This window comes from Equus quagga, chromosome 7 (genome assembly GCF_021613505.1).
Source record: "Equus quagga isolate Etosha38 chromosome 7, UCLA_HA_Equagga_1.0, whole genome shotgun sequence".
Classification (NCBI taxonomy): domain Eukaryota; kingdom Metazoa; phylum Chordata; class Mammalia; order Perissodactyla; family Equidae; genus Equus; species Equus quagga.
This window is the reverse complement of record NC_060273.1, coordinates 129,537,765-129,563,955: the sequence shown is the minus strand read 5'-3', so window position 1 is coordinate 129,563,955 and position 26,191 is coordinate 129,537,765. Positions and strand designations below refer to the sequence as shown.

Sequence of the window (26,191 nt, the reverse complement as noted above, 5' to 3'; positions counted from 1 at the left end):
ACTCCTGGAGGTACTGTCCTACTGTACTTCACTCCTGGAGGTAGTGTACTATGGTACTTCACTACTTGAGGTAGTGTACTACTGTATTTCCCTGGTGGAAAGATAAAATAGTATAATAAATCATTACTTAGATATGAAATTGAACATGTAGCATGATTATATATATGCAATATATACATATGTGTATGTATATATCACACAGGCATAATAAAAGCCTAAGGGAAATAAACCAAAATTAATGATATCTCTAGCTTTTGACATTATCAGCGATTTGGGGGTTTTTTCTATACATTTTTCTGTATTTTATATACTTTAAAATTAATGTCTATTACTTTGATAATTAAACAACAAAAGTTTACTGTCTTAAAAAAAAGTTTGTCTTAAAAAAATAAAACCTGTCTAACTCTGTTTCTTCCAACATTTCCAAAACTTATCGTATCACAGATGGTTTTCCATATCTTATGAAACACCAGCCAGCCATGCTCGGAGCTCTGTCATAGGCTCACAGATACTCTTCACCCATCCAGGAGCTCAGCCTGAACTGAACCATGCTTAACTTTGTTCTGTAAATTGAAGAGCAAGTGTTTCTGTGTGTGCTCACGGCTTCTCCTTTTTCCTTAGTCCTTCCCAGCTTCCACCTGGAACAGTGGGGGCCAGAGGCACAGGGAAAGTCAGGGGGTTTTGCAGGTGTCTCCAAGGAGAAGCCATCCATGCTAGATGCGTGGAAGTGTCTGTGTGTGTGTGTGTGTGTGTGTGTGTGTGTGTGTGTGGGTGGGCGCGCGCGCGCAAGACAGGAGGGAGGAGAGTACCTCAGACTTTCAAAAGATGAGGAAGGAAGCAAGGAAGGGCCTCTCGCCTTGAAAGAGATCATTCATAGAGCAGCACACATGGAACACATCCTGTGTTGGGTTTTAGAAGACTTATTAGCGCAATAGAAAGTGAAGGCATTTTAGTACTTAACGAGGTTGGAGAGGCATTCTGTGCCCTCGTGTGGTTATTTTCCTGTGAGTATTCATATTGAAGGTTTTCCCCCTTTGTTATGAAAGGGAGTTAACTGTGCAGTGTTACCTGCTCTGTTGTTTCTCATACATTTAAACAAGCATTTCAGACACGTTGACAACTGTTTTATTTCATCTCATCTTACCTACTACTTGTCTTATGTAACAGAGTTACCTGGAGTAGGAAAAAACTGTGAAGTTTCTTCCTTTGACTCTTGAAGAAGTGATAGTATGTCTTACGTATTATCTTTGCTTTCTTTTCAGAGATTTATGGAGAATAGCAGCATAATTGCTTGCTATAACGAACTGATTCAAATAGAACATGGGGAAGTTCGCTCACAGTTCAAATTACGGTATGTAGCAAAATAAGACGGCACACAAGGTTGAGAATTCTGTGGAAAACTTGTCTACCATCAGGCTAGTATTCACAGGTTCCCAGCTGAATCCTAGGGATTTTGAAGCAATTAAACAGGGAATGGTAGCTGGTAGATGGCAGGTTCTAAATGGGAAGCCCTTTGATGAATGAAATAAATTGGCAGCATTTCTTCTTTTGACAGGATTTTCCACTATTTACAGCAGTTTTAAAATTATGCCCTAGGAAAAGTACTGTTTAATTTTTGTACAATTAGATCGAGATTAAGAATAGCCTTTGAGGATTACTTTCTACTTACTACTTTTAACATTTATAAATTCCCACTTGGATTGTTATGGATAGGGACAAACAAATGGGTATATTTATTATGCTAGCCATAATAATTGCTACACAACCATAATAGCAATTTTGTGAGGCCGGTTTGTGGTCTCGATATGCATGAAGTATCATTAAGCAACTGGTTTTTAAGTCTCTTTATAGGTGTGTAGTGCTTTAAGAGCAGGCTTCTGTCTGGTGCACACCTGTGGGAGGGGAGTCTGCGTGGCTGGCTCCTGCTGGGACTCTGGGCAGTGGGATGTCCTGGACTATACGGTCCTAGCTCAAGCTTGGTTTTGCTCAGGCTCCACTCTAGCTCTGAGGACCCTGATTTCTTCAACCCGCCCACCTTGAGCAGAGAGAGAGCAGGGAAAAGAGGAGGCTCTTCCTATCCTGTGGCCCCTGGGAGGCCAGTCCCAAGTGGCTCCCGCCTGTAAGATGCTAGAGGTCCCTGGCATGGCTTCTCTCTCTGGCCAGCTGGAAGGTCACGGTGGTTTCAGACTCACTGGAAAAGTAAGATAGCGTCTCGTAGTATTGATTGTACTTCTCATCTTGATTACTTAATTTGCATTGAGAGAGCTCAAAACCCTTTTTAAACATAATTTTTCTCTGCCATCCTCTGTGCCTTGGAAGCAAAATGGATCAGTGTAAACCCACAGAGGCAAGTTCTTGTGGGGTTCCCTGGTCAGGGAGGTTGCTTTTTGGTGGAAAGAGAGCTTTAAGAAATACAGTGTTGGGATGAACTGTCACTATCTTGAGTGGGAAAGTATTAAAAAGGAATCTCAAGCCAGTGGAAATTCAAGTATTTTAACAGTCTTTGGTAAGGGATATTGCCAAAGATTTTTGAGTGTATAAGTTAAATCCCTTGGTTTCTTTGTATCTATATATTTATTAACTTCAGAGAACTTCATAGAATTTTTCAGGAAAAACCACATTGCCTTTACTTCAGCAACTTATGATTTTTAATATGGTACATTAATTGTTTTCATTCCTGGGAGTCTCTACTGTTTTTAATTGACGGTAAGAAGACTTTGTACTTTTATTTCAGATGTTTTCATAATAAATAGAATTAGAAGAAGAGGGATTTCATTCTGTTCAATAAACTTTGTATTATCTCCAACAAAAATGAATGGCACACACCTTGTTGCTTTGATAAGTAATTCCCTCATTTCGTTTTAAATAACTGCTTGGGTTTTCTTAGGCAACATTAAATGTGAGATGTCAGAAGGTGCCTTGCCCATGGTGAGCAGGGCAGAGACAGGTCAGGCAGTTTGAAATAAACATCCCCAGCCAGTGCGAGGTCTTAAAGAAAGGGCTTTGGGTTATTGCGCTGATGAAATCTGCTTAGAGCCAGGGCACTGAAAAGTTTTCAAGATTCAGAACTTAGCAAGTTTCTAAAGACCTAACATGATGTCAGTCCCATGACTTCTCACCTCTCACTGACTATTTGTTGGGGGGGGGGGGGGGGGGAGACCCACTGTAGCAGTGATAATGGAAAGGCTCAAGTTCTTAATACAAATCAGCGTGAAGTTGGTGAGTGGACTTGACCCAGGCAGGCCGTGGTCCCAGGAAGGTGGGTCTGCTCAGCACTGATCCCCTTACCCACAGGGGAAGGCCAGAGGAGGCCTAAGTGGTCGGTTTCTTCTGTTCCTTTTTGGCTGGTTCTGCCTCAGCCATCTCCAACTTCCTTCCCTTTTATTGGAGGAGTGGGGTGTGTGTGCAGGGTTTGACTCTCCCTGGCTACACTCGATCTGGGCCCAGCAGATGGGGAACAGTGACCCATGCCATGGCCGTCCCCAACTCCTCAGGGCACTCAAGGACATCTAGAGCATCCCCAGAGGCAGGCAGGCAACTCTGTTATTTGCTACAGACTGGAAAAATGAAGCTCTTTATTATACAATGCCAGAATAATTATAGTCTAATTATGTAAGAGTTTTCTCTGCAATTCCACCCCCGGCTTCAGCTAACTATGTGACAATACTAGCATTCTGCAAGGACAGTCTGTGCTGCAGGATGATGTCAACTGTTAAGGGTAGACGCTTCTGTCCAGGTCTTCATGTATGCTAACCATATTTACTTAACCAAGAAAGAAATGGATTATGTGATCAAACAAAAAATATATAATTTTAAAATTCCATCCTGTAGAGTAACTTTTAAAGATAGAGGAACTAAATTGCATTTCTGTGTACATTTGATGAATTACTTTATTGGACAGAAGAATTTATGAAATGGAGAATGTCTAGGGAAACACGGCCTAGATGATGACCGTGATCTTCTAATGTTCTTGTGCCTCCTTATCATACAAAGAACTATGTTATCCAAATACACATAGGATTTAACTGCGTATTGAAGTTTAAGCTGATCAATTTATGCTGATGCAGTACCATACCAGCTATTGTTTCATTGTCAGTCAGTCTGATATCTGTTATCTGGGAGTAATGCCCAAATCATCATGTTTATTTTGCTCCAAGTCTTAAGGCAGTAGCAGTCCTCAGTTTTAGAAAGAATCCGTTTCTGACTGGCAGACTTTGTATTCCTTGGAACACCACATCCCTCCAACTTAACAGACGTTGATGGAGCGCTTTACCCTCATGTGGGCTCTGCCTGACGGCCACTGTGTTACAGGAGCAGACACTGAGCTGGGAAGGCTGGCCCCTATGGCATTGCTGCCCAGGAAGGGCGCTGACGGGTAGCAAGTCTGTGACCCCTTGCTGCCTCCGCTCCTCCCTCCCTGCCCCTGTAGACCCCTACTGGCACGTAGACTTAGGTTCAGAATCTTCTCCCTACACGCCGCCGCCTTGCCCACCCCACCCTTGCTCCAGCTGGCCTTAGTTTGTGTGTGTTTTGTTTGAGTAGATTCTAGATTACCTTTGGTTGGGACACAGGAGATCGTTTAAGCAAACCACCCCAGTCACAACCGACACAGGGAAAACACTGAGGACCAGGGAGACTCTTGACACCATCTCAGCTCCCCGTATGTTGGTGGGGGCCCTGGAGTCAAATCTAGTCATCCTGCTTTCCAGTCTGGTGCACTCTGCACCCCTAATACCGTTGTGTTCTTTGTAGACCTGAGACCTGGGCCCCTGGAACATCCGCCTTTTCCCTCTGGGCCTTCAGGGGCCCTCAAGAAGGTGAGGGGGCAGTGGTTACACTGCCTGTGCTTCAGGGCCTTCCCACTGAGGTTACAAGGTTACCTTGTGCTGCCGTTCCCAATTTTCCACCTTCCTAACCTGAAGGATTCAGAAATAACAGTTGAGGTGCAGAGTTACATGGTTCCCGAGAACAGAAAATTAATAAAGCTAAGGTTCTTCAATGTGAAGAGTGTTAATACAAGCAGTTAAATTCCCAAACTCTAGAAACATGGCTCAAAATGATTACCTCGTTTTGCTGCAGGTTTATTTATACAGAGCCATTGCCAGATTGGTTTAAAGCCTCGATCTGAAAGTTGCAGTCCCGTAGTGTTGGTCACCGGGGGAAAGTAGTCTGTTATTGGTCCTACCAATATCCTTTCACCCCAACTGTTCATAAGAATTTGCTTTGTCCCGTTGGGCATTAGACTTATTGAAGATTTTATGCCTTGCAGTAATCATACAACGAATGTTTAATAGATGAATTTTGGAGATTACAACTAAGATCTTGTATAAAGGCAGCCTCTTGAAGTAATGAAAACAACGATACTCAGAAGTTCACATTCTTAGCTGAGACTCACAGTTACTTTAAGAAAATAGTTGGACAAGAGAGGAATTTATCATTTGATAAAATGTGTTAGAGCTTAATTATCCAGCTCTCACAGTTAAGGAGTTAGCCCATGCACAGTGTGCCTTTCCACATCTAGTGTCTTGGTGGGGCACGGAACGCTTCCCGGTGATGTCGAGTCTGGTTCTGGACCCAAGCGCCTGGAGAATACTCCTGGTAAGACTGGCTCTTGATCCCTCTCCGTGAGAGGCTGTGCAGGAGCGACTTTGGTAACGATTATAAAGTCCTCTTTTATTCTTTTTTCTTATGTTAAGTGATCATTTTCACAAATGCATAGGACAATATACCATTCACATTAGGTAACCTGGAGCAATTTAAATAAGAAAACATACTGCACCCATCGGGAGTCTCAGTTGAGTTAGGTTTCTGTTCTCCTGCTCACCCACATCCCAGTTACTTATCTTACTTCCGCGCCCGCACTGGTGCCTCCATGCCTGCAGCTGTAGGAGTGCTGTCCTTCCACGGGCTGGAATCCTTCGCTGCCCTGCAGGTGACCTGCTATTATTGACTATAGTTCTTGGTTTGATATCTCAGGTATACTCATGAGAAAAGATAGGCTATGACTCAGTTTCTTTTCACCAACAGCCTTTTTGAAAACCTTAGAGAACAAAGAAATATTACTCTGGGATCTTACAAATAATAACAAGAACCATGTGTTGAATTTTTCTATTGTCCCAAGCACTTTGAGAAATGCCTCACCTAAACTATCTGTTTCGATCCTTACAACAACCTGTAAAATATGTTTTTATCCTCATTTTGTAGATAAGGAAACTGAGGGCCAGTGAAGAGAAAAAGTTGCCCAGGCTCCCATAATTGGCAAAATATGAACTAGATTTCACCCAGTTTTTTCTGCCCTCTCCTGTGTAAACAGTTGAAACAGGATGGCCAAGTTAGATGCGTTTATGAGTGGAAAAAATGAATAACATTTTAAGAGTTTGTTTTATAAGGTGAAATATCAATGTAGTAAATCAACATTTTTTTTTTTTTTTTTTGTAACGTGTAAGACAGCCTTCCCTGGGATTCTTTAAACAGCCAGTACAAATACCAAAGCTGTAGGAACTAGCTACATACTTGCTGTGTTAGATAATAAATAACTTACTGTATTTGGAGTTGCTCTAGATTTGGAAGGTAGTTAAAATTCTAACCAAGAAATTGAGAAATTGAATTGATTTCAGATATTCCAGATATACAAGGAAGGTCTCCCAGAAAAGGGCCCACCTGGAGAGTTATGCAATTACCCAGGCGAGGGGAATTCTGCCACCTTTGCCTTTTATCATGCTAGCAGGTGTGGTTGAAAGCAAAGTGCCATAAAGGCTTGTTCATCTGAGATCACGAAAGTAAGAAAGGAGAAAAAATGTGTCTGTGTCGCAAAAACACCAGGATACCTCAGATTCAATTTGGGCTTAGTTATGTTCTTCCGATCAGTGGGAACTTGACTTCTCCATGACCACACTATGGATGAAACAGAAGAGTATCATTGATATAGAACATAGGGACCCACAAGACCGTCTCCTGCATCTTTGTTCTCTCGTGTCAGTGTGAAGGTTTCATTCAGCACATGCGTAGCTCATTCCATGACCCATGAAAATTTTGTTGGATTATAGTTCTTCTCTTTGTATCATATACACAGAACTATATGGTGGTGTTTATTCATTTAGTTTGAAAGGCTAGGGTTGTTTTTTCTCAAAACATAATATCAAAAGGTACATGGTTTTAATGAATTTGAGGAACTATTTACTTTGGTAAATGAACAGATGAAATGCTAATGGTTTTATAGCAGAGCTAACATCGATCTTTTGCAACTTTCAGGGCCTGTAATTCGGTGTTTACAGCATTAGACCACTGTCATGAAGCCATCGAAATAACAAGTGATGACCATGTGATTCAGGTACGGAGACACTTTTTATCTCTAGATGTCAAAATAGAACCTTTCAAGTTTGACCTACTCATTTTCAAGTCCCCTCCTGTAATTCTCACATTTCAGCATATTTTCTTCAGAGAAAGGAACTCAAAGAATGCAGAGAAAACTAATGGATTAAGCTACGAATTAGATATTCAGTAAGAATAAAAGATTATTAATTCAGATCGGAACTGGGATTTCTTTGACGGATGTGGGGAAAATTCTTTGGACCATCTGTGAAGACAGCATTTACACAGAAGGATGTCAGAACTGCAGAGTAGATGCTCATAAATGTCCATGGGAACGAGCTGTTTTCAAAGGCACTTGCTTATTTGCATGCAGTTGGAATTCTAATTAAAAAGCACTCTCATATACTATAAGGAAATGTGTATAGTAGACAAACCTTTGTTATCTTACTACATTTGTTGGAAGGTCAAACATTAACACTTAAAAAATACTCTGAAATGTAGGTTTGGTCGTGATGGGTCCCGGCCTGCCTGCTGTTGCTTTGCACAATGGCGCCGTGTATGGGGAGCACTTGCTAACATCAGTGGAGACCGAAGGCAGCATCCCCCACACAGGGTCCTCACGACAGGGCCTCACATTTGCTCTTCTGTGAAGCCCCCCACCGCACACAGACCCACCTGCTCTCATACCAGACCAGAGACATCAGCAGCCCACCAGGCCTAGGCCCTGTTATCAACACGCCAATAGGTTTTCTCATTTCCATTCAGTAGCCTTATGAAAGAGACATAAGGGCCCCATAATACAGATGGGGGAAACTGAGGCCCAGCAAGGTCAAGGAACTTACCCAAGGAAAGCCCCAGTAATAAGTGTTAGAACCAAAATACGGAGCCATGTCTTTCTGACTCCAGAGCCTTCCAACTCCGTTCCCTGTTTGGCTGCATTTATAGAATTTGTTTTTCTACTTGCTCCTTGAAATGGACTGAAGCCTTCCTCACATGGCTGCCTGTTACTGGCCCACCTGCCTACAGGTTTGCATCCTGGACCACGGAGAAATCAGACATGTTTCTGCTCCAGATCGAGCACTGATCCCACATCTCCCCCACTGATGTCCAGACCTGAACAGTCAGTGCTGTTCCCGAAACACGTTTGCTCAGCGCCTCCCTCTTTTTCCATAGGCAGCCAGGTCATGATTTCAGTAATGAGGAGAAGGAGCTCACTTCTCTCCCTGCCTTCCACACTTACAACCTAACAGGTGGCTCTTTTAACAGGGAGCAGAGTCCCTCATTCTACAGCGAGCAACCAGTGATTAGAAACCCTGTATCCCTGGGAAGGGTGATAGGGTGATGGTGTCACATGGTGTTAATCATCTCCCAGCCTTTACCATGAACAGGAAGAGATGGGCTGGGGACAGTGGGTGCCTGGAAGTCGGGGATGGCTGCGTTGAAAGGAAAACTATATGATGGCAGGTTTTTTTCTTGAGGAACCCTCTCAGGCCCCTTTAAAAACCTACCAGCAGCCTGAATGTAAAACTCAAAACAAGAGCACGGAGGAAGAAGGTGAATAGAGGATGTTATGTGTAGGGGGAAATTAAAATGCCCTTTGTGGTATAGATGTTGAGATGAGCCATCATGGATGGAATACTGCATATATGTTCTTACTCCATACCGGGTCCTTCTCAAGGCACTGCCTCTGAGGAGTACGTGCCTCTTGGAGAGGGCGAATGTTCGGAGGTCAGGCAGTAGCACTTAAAATTTAGGAACAGTATCTATCTACCTACTCACTCATCCATTCGTCCATCCATCCAGCCATCCGTCTGTTCATTCATCCATCTGTCCATCTAAACTATCTCTCCATCTATTTGCTTTGAAATACTTACATGGTGCTTATCAGGGACCAGGCACAGTACTAAGCATTTCATACATACTCATTTATTTCTTAAAATGATCCCATGAACCAGGTTACTACTGTGGCAGTTATTTTACAGATGAGGAGATTGAGGACTAGAGAAGATGAGTAACTTGCCAGCAGTCATATGGCTAGAAATTGGCAGAGCCACAGTGTGAACTTGGGTGCATTGGCTCCAGAGTCCACGTCTGGTGTACCCGCTGCCTTCTGAGGTTACAGGAAACTTAGTGTGAGCGCGGGGCTGTGAATTCTACCCGTCTTTGCAACCTAACAGCAAAGGCAGAATAAACACATGCAAAATGTAGGAGAATTTAGCCCACAAATAAGGAGAGCAATACATTCTCAAATATTGGCCAGTCATCAAATATTTACTAAACAGTCCTGAGGAATCAATGATATAAATCCAAAGTAGCTTTTGCCCTTGAGGATTTTAATGTCTAGTTGGGGGGAGAGATAAATAAACTAAAATTTAGATTCAGTGTAATAAATCCCTAGAAGCCTGTGCAGGAGGCAGTGGTCCTTTAGGAGTGGCACCAGCTCAGACTGGACAGGGGGTCCATGACGGCTTGGGGAAGAGGGGGAGGGATAAATCAGAGTAGATGAGGCCAGGACATGGGGAAGGGCGTTCTAAGCAGAGTGGGGCACATGGGCGCAGGCCCAGAGTAAGGGAGAGGTGAGGTGCTCAGCAGCGTGCAGGGGGGCCAGGGAGCTGTGGGGCTGACCTAGTGCGCAGGGGCCATGCTGCCCAGCCCGGGGAGGGTGGTAACCGCCACATGTACGTGAGAGGAGACCAGTGAAGATGTCACCACTCCCTCTTCAGTCACCTCCATAAGGCCTGGTGTGAGGGCCCCAGAGCAGCCTCCCACCCCGTCCAATTCCTGGGGTCTATTGTGTTAGTGGAAGCTGTGTTCCCAAGGGACCAGCTCCCCGAATGTCCCTGCCTCCCCCAGCTCCTTACTGCGGTCACCACAGTGGAGGCGAGCGTGATTGCATTTGCTAGAACATCTCTGAAGCAGCAGGTGGGTGTAAATTCCGCCCAAAGAAATCCGTGGCCTAGACGCAGCATGCTCCCGTTTCCCCAGGGTCTCCGTCCTTTGTCCACTCAGCTCCTCATCTGGTGACTGTGTTCTTGGAGAAGACACTGGAGGGTGGGGACAGGGAGCCAGAAGTCAGCAAGGTAAAAGCTCTGAATTCCAGGGCCCTGGGCAGAATTTTGAAAAGAACCCTTGGAGTCTGCCGGCCCCAGAACTCCTGGCACTGGGAGCTGCCTCCTGCCCAAGCCGTGTAACCGAATTTATTGTTGAGATGAGAGTGGAAGGGGCTCTGAGCCGTAGCATTGAGTAATAGATGGTGTCTGTTAGGAGACAGGAGTGATCAGATTCCTGCCTTGTAGACATGACTAATATAAGCCACAACCTGTTAGGTTGAGTTCTAATTAATTTTTGTGTGTCTTTTTCTGAGTTTTTCCTTATTTCATGGGTGGTAGGTGATGAATAAGGCCTCCAAGAGGCTCGCACAGCCAGATGAAGCTTCTCGCTCTTTTCCTGCTGAAAAAATCCTTCCGATTTCCCCACACGGACGAGGGTGCTCCGGTGCCAGTTGAATGAATCATGGCTGCTCGGGAGGGAGGCAGCTGCTCCAGGGGGTCTTGGGGATGGGGCGACTGGTCAGCCCCTGAGTTAGGGAGCACGGATCCAGGGGACCTCTTGCTTGATGTTCCAGCACGTTTCCTCTGCATCTCAGCAAGCATTCCTGCGGGGACCCTGTAACCACTGACCCATAACCACTTCCCCTTCACAGTATGTCAACCCAGCCTTCGAAAGGATGATGGGCTACCACAAAGGGGAGCTCCTCGGGAAAGAGCTCGCCGAGCTGCCCAAAAGCGACAAGAACCGGGCCGACCTTCTCGACACCATCAATACGTGCATCAAGAAGGGCAAGGTGAGCCAGCAGACCCACAGACCCCTCCTTGGGCATTTTGTTCTGAGTTTTTATGTCACATCTTTAAGATTAGCTTCTTTAGTAATGTTACCATTAAGTGAAAGATCTTTTATTTTTTCAAAATGAGTTAATTTTTGAGTTAGCTTTAGCCATCAAGCAAATCTGGCGCTTATCATGATGACATGGAATCTGATGATTTTATATGGGGAAATGTCATCTTTTGCATGAGTATATCCCACCTAGCGTTGCTGGAATATCATTCCCATCTCTGAGCAGAGTTCCACTCCTAGAGCTGTTGTGTGTTTTTCAGTTTATCCAATGTTTGCGGGACTAGAAGTACTTACTATCTGCATGCAGGCCCAGTTTTCAGTCATTTTTTTTCTGTGCTCTTTGCTCATCACAGCTCAATAGGGATGTCGCGCTTATTTCTCCCCGCCACCCCAGTTTGTCCAGCAGCTTCCACCTCATCCTGGTGGATGCAGGCGATGGTGTCAGTGCCCTCAGGCCTCCCCTCTGGGGGAGTACTGCTCTTGGCTGGAGCGGCCTGTGCATTTTCTTTTAAGCATTCAGAATGCTTTCTCACATGTTATCTCTTCCGTCTTGCTTTCTCTGATGTGAAGTAGTTCAATAAGCATTGTCTTCATTTAATGGGGGGGGGGCCATTTTACGGAATAAAATAAGTTTGGGTTATATATGATGGCCAAAATTGATTTTAAAAAAATAGGGCAGTGAGACTGAAAAGGAAACAGGACACTGTCAAGTACTCCACAAAAATTTGCGGAATGCTGCCTCACACCTGGTAACCCCAACACGCACGCCAGGCAGCCATCCGGTGTGAGAGAGGGGCAAGAAGAGGCTCTGATGTCACTACTCCCAGAAGTAGGGGAGGCGCCCCAGGTTCCCCCTCGAGGTCTCCAGGCTCTCATTCCACCAGTTCCCCAGGGTCCAGAGACAGCAGGAATCTTTGCATCCCTTTTGCCTCATCCTGGAAACTGCCAGGAGCCAGATGAACCCCAGACAAGTCTTGGCTGGAGGCCCCATAGGATGGTAGAGGGATGACGGGCTTCAAGGAGAGTTAAGAGACATGAATTTATAGCCAGGTCTTCCACTTCCTAATGTGGGCAAGCTAGTTAGACTCTCTGAGCCTCAGTTTACCCATCTGTAAATTAAGGATGATAATACCATGCTCACAGGTGGTTGTGAAGATTTTGAGAAAAACCTCAGAAGAATCCCTTGACCTTGTGCCATTACAGCCATAGGGCTGAGAGCAGGAACACCCCACACTCGTAGAGTGTCCTGGGACCCAGGAGGGGCAGCCTTGGGATAGACCCGTTGGTCTTGTGGTTTTTGCGCATGGTGACCCTGAGCCTTACATAGTGTCACAGCGGGTGCAACAATAGAGCAGTGTTCTGTGGAATGAAAGCCTGTGGGGACTTTATTGCTCAACCTGATAAGACCCTCTGTAGGAGCAGCTGTAACCCTCGACAGAGGACTTTAAGAGCTCTCTTTTCCATGTAGGAGTGGCAGGGGGTTTACTATGCCAGACGGAAATCCGGGGACAGCATCCAACAGCACGTGAAGATCACCCCAGTGATTGGCCAAGGAGGGTGAGAGCAAACTCTTGAACTCTCTCCGTTGAAGGGCCCATGTGGGCACTGGGTTTGCGTATCAAAATGTCGGTGTAAACATTAGACCCACAAACGCAGTAGGCTTGGGCTGTATGTGGTGTATACCCACACACCTCCGTGGGGCCAGCAACAAGCCCAGATGTGGCTTTCCCTCCCCATCTCTCCTCCTGCTTGTGGGCTTTCCGAAGCATCCCCCAGCTGCCCGCCTCCTCCTGATTGTCTGTGGTTCTGCTGTCCCCACCACCCTCGGAAGGGGCCCAACTTCTAGGCCTTCCCCCTTCAAAACAACAACAAAGCAAAGGGCTCCCTCACCACAGCCCTGCACTGGAGCCGACCTTCTCTCCTGAGTTCTGGCTCCGGGCTGTTCCACAGGGGGGTGCCCTGGAGGTCCTGGTTACAGAGAGAAAGGTGTGTCTGACCAAAAGTGGAGTGATCTGATTCCATTTAATCTCCGCTGAGCAGAGAAGCCTATTCATTTGTGGAGAGAAAGAGTAAATATGCAATTCTTTTTCCTTCTCCCAGTTAACGTTTATGAAAAGGTTTATGAAGCCAAACAGGATCCCCTAACGGCACGTCCCTGAGGAGCCTTTGTAAAACAGCCCGAAGGTCAACACCATAGTTCGGGCTTACAAGGGACACACGCCCTGGTGTGACGTCTTAGAAAAAGAAAAGGTGGCGATTGTCATGCCAGTAACTGGAAGAGGAGAGTCCTGTCTGTGACTCTTAGGACCGCCTGAGTTTCTTGGCAGATGGTCATGTGACGGGAAAACGAGGCATTCCATAAAGTCACCAAAGGGCCTGTAGGTTGTTTCCCCTCCGATTTTACTTGTATGGTTAGCTTTGAAATTGTTCCCTGCCTAGTTCAAAGACCACTGCCTCGTATTTGCTGCCACTGCGCTTCACCCTGGGTGGTGGGGTTTTGGCGGGCCCTGGCAGGGGTCAGGAGCACGGGAAGAGGCCACCGGGCCCTCCTTCTGAGCACAAAGGCCTCCGCATGGCCGTTACCTCCAGTGGTCAGTGCTCAGAGGTCACGATGGCTGTCACAGTGTTGTCATCATCATCCTTAGACTGTCTTCTCAGAAAACTTAAGTCAAGGTTCACTTTGCGTGTGACCAGAATCGTTAGGTAACCAAGGCAGGGGAGACACGTGACTGCCCGGTAATTTCTGTCAGAATGATTTTTTCTGATCTTTCTGATTTTGCAGATAAGAGAGAGAAGTCCTTTTGTCCAGACACAGTTTCCAGTGTTATTTTTTCCCCAATTGTAGGCATTGGGCTATCAGAGGAAATTCTCATCGGAAGTAGGGAAATTTTTACCTCTTCCCGTTTAGTGAAGCTCATTACAAAATAACCAGTATTTTCTATGTGCTCTTCAGAGTCCTCCAGAGAAAACCGAACCAGAGGGAGAAAGGGACTCATTCCTATAAAATCTAACAGCCCCCTGGAATTCCTGGCTTCACTCTCAGTAGAGAATCTACCTTGAGCTGATTTTTGTGGAGAGCCAAGGCACCTGTTGTCTTTGGCTGGTCTCCTTAGTGGTAATGACCAAGACTGTTTGAGGATTCTGTCCATGACCTTGAAATAAGAGGATTTTCCTCTGCCTGAAAAATGTCATAATTATGATGACCGTGCTGTGAAAAAATATGGAATATTAAATATAAAGACAGCAACCACGAAATTTGGTCATTGTCCAAATGAGTCTTTGCTTTTTATATAAGCTGTAAAATTATTAGTGTTAGCAGAATTAAAACCAATTTTCTGTAGAGTAGCATTTCATCCTATCACTGAAGATATTGAAGAGCAATCTTCAGGGGTCAGTTACAAAATGAAACGCCCATTAGGGAAGTGTTCCTGAGCCCGCTCGTGACTAGAAGGGAAGCCGGTTTCTGAGGTCTTGTGTGGGCTCTGTGGGAAACATGCGGTCTCTGTAGGTTGGGTTTGGTTTGAATTTTAAATCTGCCCTCGGATGGACCCTGGAGTTTTGCTTTAAGAAGATGCTGTTGATGTTTTCATTTGCTGATTTGTTGAATCATCTCATATCTGACTCACTAATAACTGATTATTTATGTTATTAGGAAAATTAGGCATTTTGTCTCCCTCAAGAAACTGTGTTGCACCACCGACAATAACAAGCAGGTACGGTGTCTGGCTTGCTTCTTGTGCTTTGTCAGCTTGACCGCGCCTTGCATTCTCGCCACTATTCTCTGCTCATCTCTCTCCGTATCTTACTGTAGCTGACAATTAAGAAGGTTTATGGCAAAACTGGGCTCCTTTGACAAATAGTGAAAAAAACTCTCTGGCAGGCCTGCGCGCCTTCATTACTGATGCACGCCACTTAGCATTCAGCTCGTGCCTGAGCAACTCGAGACGAATGTATTTTATGAGAGCATGGAATTCTTCCTCCAAATAAAAAACTTTCTACTTTTCTATCTTGATTTCTTAGACAAATGAAAAGTGTGTATGTGTTTGAGCATTTCACCCCTAGAAATTCATACCAAAAACAAGAATCAGTCCAGAATTAGTACTGCGATTTTTTTTTTGTACCGTTACATCGTGCGGAACAATACATTTGAGTGTTGTCTTCTGAAGTAACAGAATTTTAATAAGTTGCTATATTTAAGAACTTTGTCAGATAATTTTGTCATAGAGAGCAACATTGGTATTGGTATTTTTCTTTGTGATTTAGACTTTTAATACTGGGTTATGTGTATTTTCACTTCATGCTTTAAAGTTTGTTGATGAAAAAGTACTCAACAAACATGATCCTGCAATGATCTGTTTTTGAAAGCATACAAAATATGACCTTTGACTTAGATGAAGATTTGAAAGAAGGGACAATTTCTCTGAACGGTATGAAGGGCTTTGGGGCATAATCCATTTTAGTGGAACATGTGGGAGATGTGAAGTGTGGGCTCAGAAGGCGAAGCCTGGCCAGGCAGGGAGTAAACTGGGGGAGGACGGGACCCAAGGAGCCTAAGCTCCTCCCAGTGAGAAGGCGGCTCCCAGAGGGGAAGTGGGGCTGAGTATACAAGACTTCAGTGGGTGTCTCAGTCCATCGAAGCGATCCCTGTCCGTGTGCTTTTTTTTTTTAATAGTTATTCAATATTTGTATATATTGAGAAATGATCACTGTAATAAGTCTAGTTAACATTCATCACCACACAGCTACAAATTTTTTCTTGTGATGAGAACTTTTAAGATCTATTCTCTTAGCAACTTTCAAATATTCAATACAGTGTTATTAACTATAGTCACCATGCTGTGCATTACATCCCCAGGACTTATTTATCTTATAATCAGAAGTTTGTGCCTTTTGATCCCCTTCACCCATTTTGTGCATCCCTCACCTTCCTCTCCCACCTCTGGCAACCACTAGTCTGTTCTCTGTATCTGTAAGTAAGGGTTTTTGTTTTAGGTTACACCTATAAGTGATTTCATACAGTATTTGTCTTTATCTGATTTATTTCATTTAACATAATTCCCTCAAGGGTCCATCCATGTTGTCACAAATGGCAACATTTCATTCTTTTTTATGGCTGAATAGTATTCCACTGTGTGTGTGTGTGTGTGTGTGTGTGTGTGTGTGTGTGTGTGTGTGTCTACCATATCTTTTTTAATCCATTCATCTGTTGACAGATACTTAGGTTGTTTCCATGTCTTGGCTGTTGTAAATAATGCTACAGTGAACAAGGGGGTGCATATATCTTTTCAAGTTGGTGTTTCACTTCCTGTGGCTAAATACCCAGAAGTGGAATTACTGGATCATATGGTAGTTCTATTTTTAATTTTTTTTCTCCCCAAAGCTCCAGTACATAGTTGTATATCCTAGTTGTAGGTCATTCTAGTTCTTCTATGTGGGATGCCACCACACCATGGCTTGATGAGTGGTGTGTAAGTCCACGCCCAGGATCTGAACCAGTGAACCCGGAGCCACCAAAGCAGAGTGTGTGAACTTAACCACTCAGCCACGGGGCTAGCCCCTATTTTTTCGAGGCATCACCATACTGTTTTCCACAGTGGCTGCACCAATGTACATCCCACCAACAGTGCACAAGGGTTCCCTTTTCTCCACATCCTCGCCAACATTGTTATTTTTTGTCTTTTTATAGTAGCCATTCTAACAGGTGTGAGGTGATACCTCATTGTGGTTTTGACTTGCATTTCCCTGATGATTAGTGATGTCGAGCACCTTTCATGTACCTGTTGGCCATCTGTATGTCTTCTTTGGGAAATGTTCAGATCCTCTGCCCATTTTTTAATTGTTTTTTTTTTGCTATTGAGTTGTATGAGTTCTTTATATATTTTGGAAGTTAACCAACCCCTTAGCAGATGGATGATTTGCAAATAATTTCTCCCCTTTGGTGCATTGCCTTTGCATTTTGTTGGTGGTTTCCTTTGCCGTGCAGGAGCTTTTTAGTTTGATGTAGCCTCACTTGTTTATTTTCGCTTTGTTGCCTGTGCTTTTGATATCAAATCCAAAAAAATCATTGCCAAGACCAATGTCAGGGAGCTTACCATCGATGTTTTCTTCTAGGATTTTTATGGTTTCAGGTCTTACATTCAGTTCCATTACTCCATTTAGAGTTAATTTTTATGTGTGGTGTAAGAGAGTGTGCAGTTTCATTCTTTTGCATGTGACTGTCCAGTTTTCCCAGCACCACTTGTTGAAGAGACTGTCTTTCCCCCATTATATATTCTTGCCTCCTTTGTCATAGATTAGTTGACTGTATATATGTGGGTTTATTTCTGGGCTCTCTCTTCTGCTCCACTGATCTATGTGTCTATTTTAATGCCAATACCATACTGTTTTGATTACTATAGCTTTGTAAGATAGTTTGAAATTAGGAAGTGCGATACCTCCAGCTTTGTTCTTCTTTCTCAAAATTGATTTGGCTATTCTAGAAAAATATTCTGAAATAGCTGGAGCAATTCTGTGCTTTTTCCTAAGATTTAGTTCAACATAAAATGCCTCCTTCAGCACTGAGAATTTCATCTGAAATCAGGAAATTTTCAGCTAATACCATAAAGTCTCACAGGCAATCAAGTCCTTGGAGACCTCTGGGAAAGGAAAGGAAATGACTTTCATAGGAAAGAAATTCTCTCAACCGCGGAGTTTAGACACCCCAGGAGGAAGAATGAGGCCTACGTGACAGGTGACATGGGTGGAGGGAGGGCGCCGGAAATCCTGGTGGCTCTTCAGAGACAAACTGCTGAAGCCAGGCAGGGCAGGCCGGCCCATGGGGGCTGTGCCGCCACATGCAGACGCAGGCCCGCTTGGCTCGGAGGTGCTCCTGCCAGAAAAGCGCCAAATACAGTTCAAGGGACAGATCAAGCACAGCCCCCCCACCTGACCTTGCTTCCCCTCCTTCCTCCTTCTCACTCAGTGAATGGAACCCCAGTCTCCCTGCAACCCCATGTGCCCACATTCTACCAGTCCTTCACCGTCCAGCCCGAGACATCGAGTCTCATCCTCCTCAAGCCCCCCAAGGAGCTTCTTTGCTGTGTGTCACCCCCACCATTCTCATGGCTATTTGTGCCTCAGTGCCCTCTCCTCCCCAGCGGGTTCACCAGGCTGTGCTTGCATCTATGTGCCCATGCTGCTTGGCGCATAGTAGGCCCTCAAGCTGTTGCTCAGCTTGAGTGGAATCGAATGTCACCTGTACACTTTTCCTGCGTCACAGGGAAAGCAGGCAGGCCCTTCGCACAGGTCTTAGGGACGCAGAATCGAGGGGCCACCTCTTCTTCTCTGAGGCTCTAAATAGAAACATCTTTACTGCCATGAATTAGCTGCAGTTCTGAGAAGAGTGGAAGCACGGAGCGCAGATACCCTGAGCCATTGACGTCACCTAATGGTGCTGCACAGGCCTAGAGAGACACTTAGATTTTCCAGTAACAAAGGATTTTTATATCTCTGGCTAGCACAGTGTTTTTCTCCTCCTCGCCGGAGGCTGGAGTGAGTGGTGATGGGTTTGTGACGGGAAGGGCCCCCGCGGGGGGAGCAGCCTGTCTGCAGGCGGTCCTGGCGGCGCTGCTCTCTGGGGTTTAGCCCTGACGTCAGAATCCACCCGTGGGTTTGCATTTTCACAGGGAATGAGACTGCTGGCCAGGCTGCTGTCTGCTGGTCGTGCTCGTCGTCAGCAAAGATCTGTTTCCCGTGTGAACCCTGTAGCTTTTTGCCAAGAGGCTGGACATGCTCAGTGGGGTTTGTCTGCGGTAAACACCGTCTCCCCCCACACTATGCACACACTTTCTCCCCAGATATGTATGAGACACCTCTTCTGTGCTGGCACCAGGACATAAAGTGTCCACCCCAGAAGCCGTGGACGCCACAGACAGATGAACAGGATGCATTTCTAGGGCAGAGCGCAGGGCAGGGGAACCGAGCACAGGGCAGGGGAACCGAGCGCTGGAGAAGCGCAAACGCAGGGCCTGCGGAGCCCGGCTAGGATGTCTTCAGTGTCACCCGGGACGAAGGGCAACAGACTGCAACCCACAGGCAGACGTGGCCTGTTGCAATGCAGCCTTGTTGGAGCACAGCCACACCGCTGTTGTGTGTGCCTCTGGCTGCCTTCACCTATACCGGCAGAGGCCAGGGGTGCAGCAGAGCCCACAGGGCCTGCAGAGCCTGAAGTGCTTGTTCTCCAGCCCTTCACAGAGTTTGCCAACCCCTGGTCTAGAAGACAACTTTCCTTCCTGGGTCTCCCACTTTCTTAGCCAAGGGGCGGTCTGACCGGACTTCCCAGAGGCCCCCCACTGTGCGTGCCCACTCGTCTTTGGGTGCCCTTTGCCTTCATGGTGACCCTGTACCTGGCTCAGAGCCCATCTCAACCCCTTTTGTATCCATGAAGACAGGGGACCTAGGCTGCTGCCTTTTCCCAAGGTCTGGATCCAAATCTAAAGGTGTGGCTCGAAGTGTGGACTGGCAGGGACCTGCAGCCGTGGTCCAAGAGGCGGACTTGCCCCTGAAGGGGCACTTCCAGGATCTGGACGGTACCCCGCCTCCTCTTGAGCTGGCCTGGTCAAAGTGGAGGGGCCTTACTGCTACCGCTGCAATGCCCACTCCCAGCCTGGTCGCAGTGCATCCCCCATTCTCACCTTCTCCTCCCAGCCTTGGCGTGAGAATACAGGAGCACTGCACTCCTAAAAGCCAGCGAGCCAGCGGCGGCCTTGGAGCCCTGGAGAAAGTGTGGGAGGCCAGGCTAGGAGGCGAGAGAGTGGGGCTGCAGCCAATGGGGTGGTGTCTGTCGGGTATGGTCACCTGTTCCTCTTCCCACAAAGGGACGACACATGGCCAGGGAGAAGCCTCGGGGAGGTGCAGGTGGTTTTCTTGTGAGGTGAGGGAGCACAGCTCACCAATGAGCCACTCCACAGAAGATCCCCCGGGGTGTTGCAGGGGAAGGGCGTGGCCAGGCTCAGAGGAAGCGTCCTGGTCCATCAAGGTTCCAAGAGAGAGGCTAGTTAAGAGCCAAGGGACACCAATCTGACCTGGATTTTGCACAGGGCTTTGCAGAGCTAGAAAGCAGAGGGTCCTGCCTTTGGAATCTATTGACCACCTCCTCACCCTCATTTCGTGACAGCAAGGCTGTCGCCGTCATGGGAAAAACGGGAAGGACATAATCTCTGAATGGAGAATAGCTGTCTGACTGGAACAGGTTTGGCCTGGTGGAAATCTCGTTTCACCCACTGCAGACAGGCGCAAGTGTTGTCCTGGACTGATGTCAGTCTGGGGACAGGTGTTTGGGGTCACTGCTTTAAAGTACTTCACATATGTACCTTATTTGGGAATATAAGGCAGAAGGGGGGACTGAACTGGCCCAGTTTGCAATGATGAAATCTTGCTTTGAGATAAACTTTTTGGGGTGCGTTCATTTTGTTTTTATAGTAAGCTATATTATATTGAAATTGCTATAAAGATGAAGAAAAAAAGAACTTTACTGTAACAATAATGCATAAGACTAAGACTGTCAGAAGTGCCCAAAACAAGAACAAAGGGTGTAAGGTGTTAGGGAGTAAGAAGGGGGGGAACAGGTCTTAAGGTTTGTGAAGGCTGCCTGTGGGGAAGGAGGGACTGGGCCTGGAAGGCAAAGGCAGTGGGAAGTTTTAAGGGATCAGATTAGGTTCAATACAGGAAAGAATGACTAGAATTGACCAAAGTTGGTAGCTTTAGTGGGTAGTGAGTTTACCACCACGGGTGGTAATCAAATAGAAGTAGACTGAACACTCAGTAGGAAAAGCTGTCTGGGAAGGTCACTCATTAACTAGAGCTTAGGCTGGATCAGTGGTTCTCCAAGAGTGGTTCCCAGAACCAGCAGCAAACCCAAGAATTTGTTAAAATTGCCAAATCAGACCTACAGAATCAGAAACTCCAGGCGTGGGCCTGGGAAATCTGTTTTAACAAGCCCTCCAGGTGGTTCTGATTCCCTCTGAAGTTTAAGAGCTACTGGACAAGATGAATGCCTTCAAGACTCTGGCACCATGAACTTGGATCATTGGTTCGTGAGCAGGGTCTGTTCTGGGTAAAATATGGTCCGAAAAGATTGTTTTCACTTCTGGCCCTCCGGCCTCCCCCTCCCGAGTGTGAGGACCCTGACCCAGCTGCTCAGGACCGTGCCTTGCGGAGGACCCCCAGCTCACCTCCAGCCGTGCCCTGGACCTGCATGGCCAGACTGCAATGTGGCTCGTTGAGTTGGGATGCTCTACGAATAAACCACATACTAGATTTCAGAGACTTAGTGTGAAAAAGAATGTAAATTATCTCATAAAAACTATCTCAGTCTCATACTGAGGACTTGTTGAAATGATAGCATCTTGCACGTATTGTGCTTAAAAATAATTATGTGAAGAAAAGTAGTGCTTAAAAGTAATTATGTGAAAAAAAGTAATGATTAAAAGTAATTTTGCCTGTTTCTTTTTACTTTGTAACGTGGCTACTAGAAAATATAAAATTATATATGTGGTTTGCAGCTGTGGCTCACGCGATATTTCTGTTGGACAGAGCTGGTCTGGCCCTTCCCTCCGCTGCCAAATCGCACCACGTGTCCGGTTCTCCGTGCCCTTTCACAGGCCATAGAGGATGCCAACCAGCTGTGCACATAGTAGTCTAGTTTCTGCCCGTGAGTCGGCTGCAGACTTACTGAGCCCCCAGGCGAAGAGGCTGTAAGCCCTTCCCCAGCCCCCTAGCAGTGCTTTCACCCTGGCCGGAGGATACTGATGGCATTTAAGCCCACCTTTAGAGAACATTTTTGTTTGGGGAGATGTGGGGGCACCTTTTATTAGTTCTCAAACCATGGCAAAAGTTTGCTCTCACTGTCTAGAGCTCGTGGGTAGACAGCTGGGAGCCCAAGGCACCACGTCCTCTGACAGGTTCCCACCAGCTGCCCCCAGCCCATTCCTGTTCCCCAGCCCCAGCCTGGCTTCTGGGTGTGTCCTTGCCCTTCACTGCCCCTAGGCCTCCGCTCTCACACATTTGCCAAGTTCTCTTCCCCACATCCTTTCCTTCCTGGCATCTGGCTTAGCTGATTGGCCTTTTTGTGATTTTCGGACTTCTCCTCTACCATGCGGCAGAACAGTGTCCCCAGTACTAAGGCAGTCCACTATCTCATGGCCTTCTCTGTGACACCGAGAAGAGAGGCTGGTGCAGGGCACGAGCAGAGAGAGGCACGTAGGACCGGCTGCCGGTTTCTCTTCATTACCTATCCCTAGTGATAACAACAAGTTTTCAGTTTGTCCTAAATTCCCGATGTTTGGGATCCGTCACATGGTTCTTGAGTGATATGGACCCTTTGCAACTTCCTTGTCCTTCAGGACTGAACTCAGCTTCTCCTCCTTCAGAGAAGTCTTCCTGAACCTGCCAGCCGTGTCTCCCCCGAGGTGAGGTGACGATGACACTTCTTTCCTGCATCACCCATCAGACCCTTAACCGTACACTGCTTGGGGTCAGTTCTCACCTTCGGGCAGGGACCCCACTGGCTGTGCCCAGTAGACACAAGACATCAGGAAATTGTTCTAAATACTGATTTTTACTCCTGAACGAAATAACCTTTGGAAAGCATAGGAAATTCGAGGTGCAGCTTCTGTCCGTCCCCAGTTGTTATTACTTGTAGAGTTTTGATCTATATGTAGCCAATATATGTCTCACGTACTCCGGTGGAGTCTATTTGCCATATTCTCCCAAGGTACATGTCCAAGTGTGACTTCTTAAAAGGAAGTTGGACAAAAAGGACATTGCAGCTGAAAGCGTGACCTTGATTCTCCCTGGAGGTGTCTGTTCATTAGAACTCTCTTTTATGTCATCAGTATAGTACTATGATGTTCATCTGTACTTTACTCACAGGAGGTGCCCCAAATATTTGTTGATGTATTTGGTAAAGCCACTGAGTAAACGCAATTTTTCCATTTAGCTTTAGTACATATTTACACGAAGCTATTTAAAGAAAGGCCCCCGATATTGCAAAACTGCATTTTTTCCTGAGAAACCGCATTTCAACAGCCAAACCCTGAGCAGACGTGAATGGAGTACCTGCTGCGTATCTGAGGGAACAGACAAGTAGGAGCTCACGGCAGGGAACAGGGGACAGGCAGGGACACTGAGAATTCAGCGCTAGGATTCGACGCGTGGGAAAGTCTTAGCTCAGAGGAGAGAGAGACGCGACTTCATGCCTGGTGTTGGGGGTGGCTGCCGTAGCTGGTCACGACAGGCTTCATGAGGCCCTTGGGGTGTGAAGCTGAGAGAGAGTCACCTGGCTGACAAGGGGGAGGTAAACTGAGAACATTCCGGGCACGTGCACCTACACTGAGCACGGTGGGGAGGAGGCTGCCTCATTCAGGTAGACCCAGGTGCCCCTCACCCTGGCAGAGAAGCCCACCCTTCGTGGCCCGCAGGCTCGGGGTTGTCTGCCCTGCACAGTGATGGGGTTCCTATGCCCTCCTGAGTCTTTCATCCTGTCCTCTGCCACGCCTGTAGGTTTTCATAAGGCACTTAGCCCCTGGTGGAGACAGGTGGGAGGTGGGAGATGGGAAAACAGAGGGAAGGAGGTGTAAGTCTGAGCTGGAAATCAGGTCTCCCTCTGGGGTAACCCTTTTGCGCCTGCTCATCAGTAATAACCTGCTCCAGGGGGAGCCCCAGCCAGTGGAGGCTCAGTACTGGAGCCCTAAACATGGAGAAAAATCAGTGGGACTTAAGAAAAGTAAGAGGTTCGGTAACGAACAGTAAACAGAGTTGAGCTATTTCTTTAAAATCGATGTTCTTTCTTTATCTCGGACACAGTTAAGACAACTAAGATTTCAAGAGGAGATACTATGCTGGCTTGTGGGGAGGAGGGATTTTTTCCCCCTAACTTTAACTAAAATTCTGAAGACTGCATTTTTGTATGATCTGTGTCCTTCAGACTATTGCAAGATTCTGCTCACCGTGGAGACTCATACTAACTGAGCCAAGAGACTGTCACATTACCTTAGACCCGACATGTTAAAGTTTTACTTACTTACCAATTTTTATGCAATTTGTGGGTCGTAGCACTATCAGGAAGTTTTTCTTTTTTTAAAGCAACAGTTGGTGGCTGACTCCTCAGAAGGAATTAATTCACATTGAGAACTTTTCTGTTCGGGTTGTGTGATCAGCCCAAGCCGAGCATTCGTTCATTCAAGGAGCAGCCTTTGCCCCTGGGCACTCTGGCCCCGTGGAAGACACCAGGAAGGATGAGGCTGAGGCCACCATGTTTCTCCCCACATCTGCTCCTGCTGAATTCCGTGGCTTGGCTAGTGGGACCCCCCATCCACTCAGTCACCTCCATCCTAAACCTGGGAACCACCCTCAGCATCCTTGCTTTCCTGAGTCCCTAGAAGCCACTTCGTTCTGGAGATTGTGTCTTCCTAACGACTCTTGACTTCATGCCCTGTTCTCCACCCCACTCTCACTTCATTTCATCCCATTATGACCTGCATTATGTTCTGCACTTGTCACCGAACCAAAGTGGGTTCCCTCCTGGCAAGTTAAATCAGACTCTCCACCAGAAGTAGTTGTCTCAGAAAGTAAAGTGTATTTGTGGCAAATAGGAGACCATGTGGAATCATTTCCAAAGTCATGGCGTCCCCAAACAAAGGGGAGCAGGGCCCTTTGATTTTGGATGGGGAATGAATATTCCAAAGGGAGAGGTGGGTGTTTGCTTGTGCAGGCTCAGTTGGAAACATGCTTCCCCATACACTGCACGTTACGGTAAGAAGGCCCAGCTCCTCCTGGAGAGATCTTAGCATTAAAGATGAGACAAAGGTCATAGGCGTAGCTCTCATGGTGAGGCCTGGTCTGGTTCAGGGAGGTTGGTGATTGCATCTCCTTAACACAAGGAAAGGAAAAAAACAATTTGGAAAAACAGTTAAAATATCCAAACCCACCCTTGAGTTCCTTGGGGTAACTAGTCGGTGACACACTTGCCTCCTAACTGCTCCCCGTGCCTCCATTTACCTCTGTGCTGGCACCAGCCCACACAGGCTCAGGGGAGCTCATTGTTTAATTTTCTGGAATTTTGTGAGCCAATTGTTAAAACAGGCATTATTAAAAATTTATAGGAGCATGCGATTAAATAAATTTTCAAATAGGTAGTAGGTACTCAAAATCCATCACTTAAGTGTGTTACTACATTTTCTATTATCCCTGCTCTTGAGGTTATTTACATTTGTTTTATCCCTATGGTGGAAATAGCATAGAAAGTTGTGCTGCCGTGCACGTCTTCCCAGCTCCACATTTGGCGACATCATGTTGGGAGCTTCCAACAGCCAGACTGGGAGTATTTTTAGACCAAGGAAATCAGCAAATGCTACAAATCAGGACTTTTTTAAAAAAACAAAACATCTTTAGTTTATTATTTTAACTTTTCTTCTTAATACCATTCTAGTGAACACAGACAATAAACGGACAAACCCTCCCCCTCCAACCAGTTTAATTTATATTTATATGTGTGCTATTTGTTTTAAAATTCATTCTATAACATCATAAACACATCGCAAATTCTGAACAGAGAAATTCATTGTAGGAAAATATGATCAGGAAAGAGGGCTTATGTGGATAAAAACCAAAATTTTTTAATCCATATTTGTGATTGAATCTAGATCACAGTATATCTGCATTGGCTCATATTTTTTAAAATTGAGATATAATTGACATATAGCATTGTGGTAGGTGTACAACATAGTGGTTTGATATTTGTATACATTGCAAAATGGTCTCCACAGTAAGTTTAGTTAACATCAAGCGCTACACAAATTTTTTTCTTGTGATGAGAACATTTAAGATGTACTCTCTTAGGAACTTTCAGATATGCAATACTGCATTGTTAACTATAGTGACTATACTGTACATTACATCCCCAGGACTTATTTATCTTAAAACTGGAAGTTTGTATCTTTTGATCACC

The 26,191-nt window shown here is 45.9% G+C and overlaps 1 protein-coding gene across 7 annotated transcripts in view; it reads left to right on the top strand.

The window, feature by feature from the left end:
- The window catches only part of PDE8B (phosphodiesterase 8B), a 214,354-nt gene that overhangs the window by 137,026 nt on the left and 51,137 nt on the right, over positions 1-26,191 (top strand). For all 7 annotated transcript variants that reach the window (XM_046666114.1, XM_046666113.1, XM_046666115.1 and 4 more), the window contains exons 6-10: positions 1,263-1,351; positions 7,252-7,330; positions 11,015-11,155; positions 12,674-12,762; positions 14,858-14,918. In XM_046666114.1, coding sequence (XP_046522070.1) covers positions 1,263-1,351; positions 7,252-7,330; positions 11,015-11,155; positions 12,674-12,762; positions 14,858-14,918 — 459 coding nt within the window. The remainder of the gene's footprint in view (positions 1-1,262; positions 1,352-7,251; positions 7,331-11,014; positions 11,156-12,673; positions 12,763-14,857; positions 14,919-26,191) is intronic.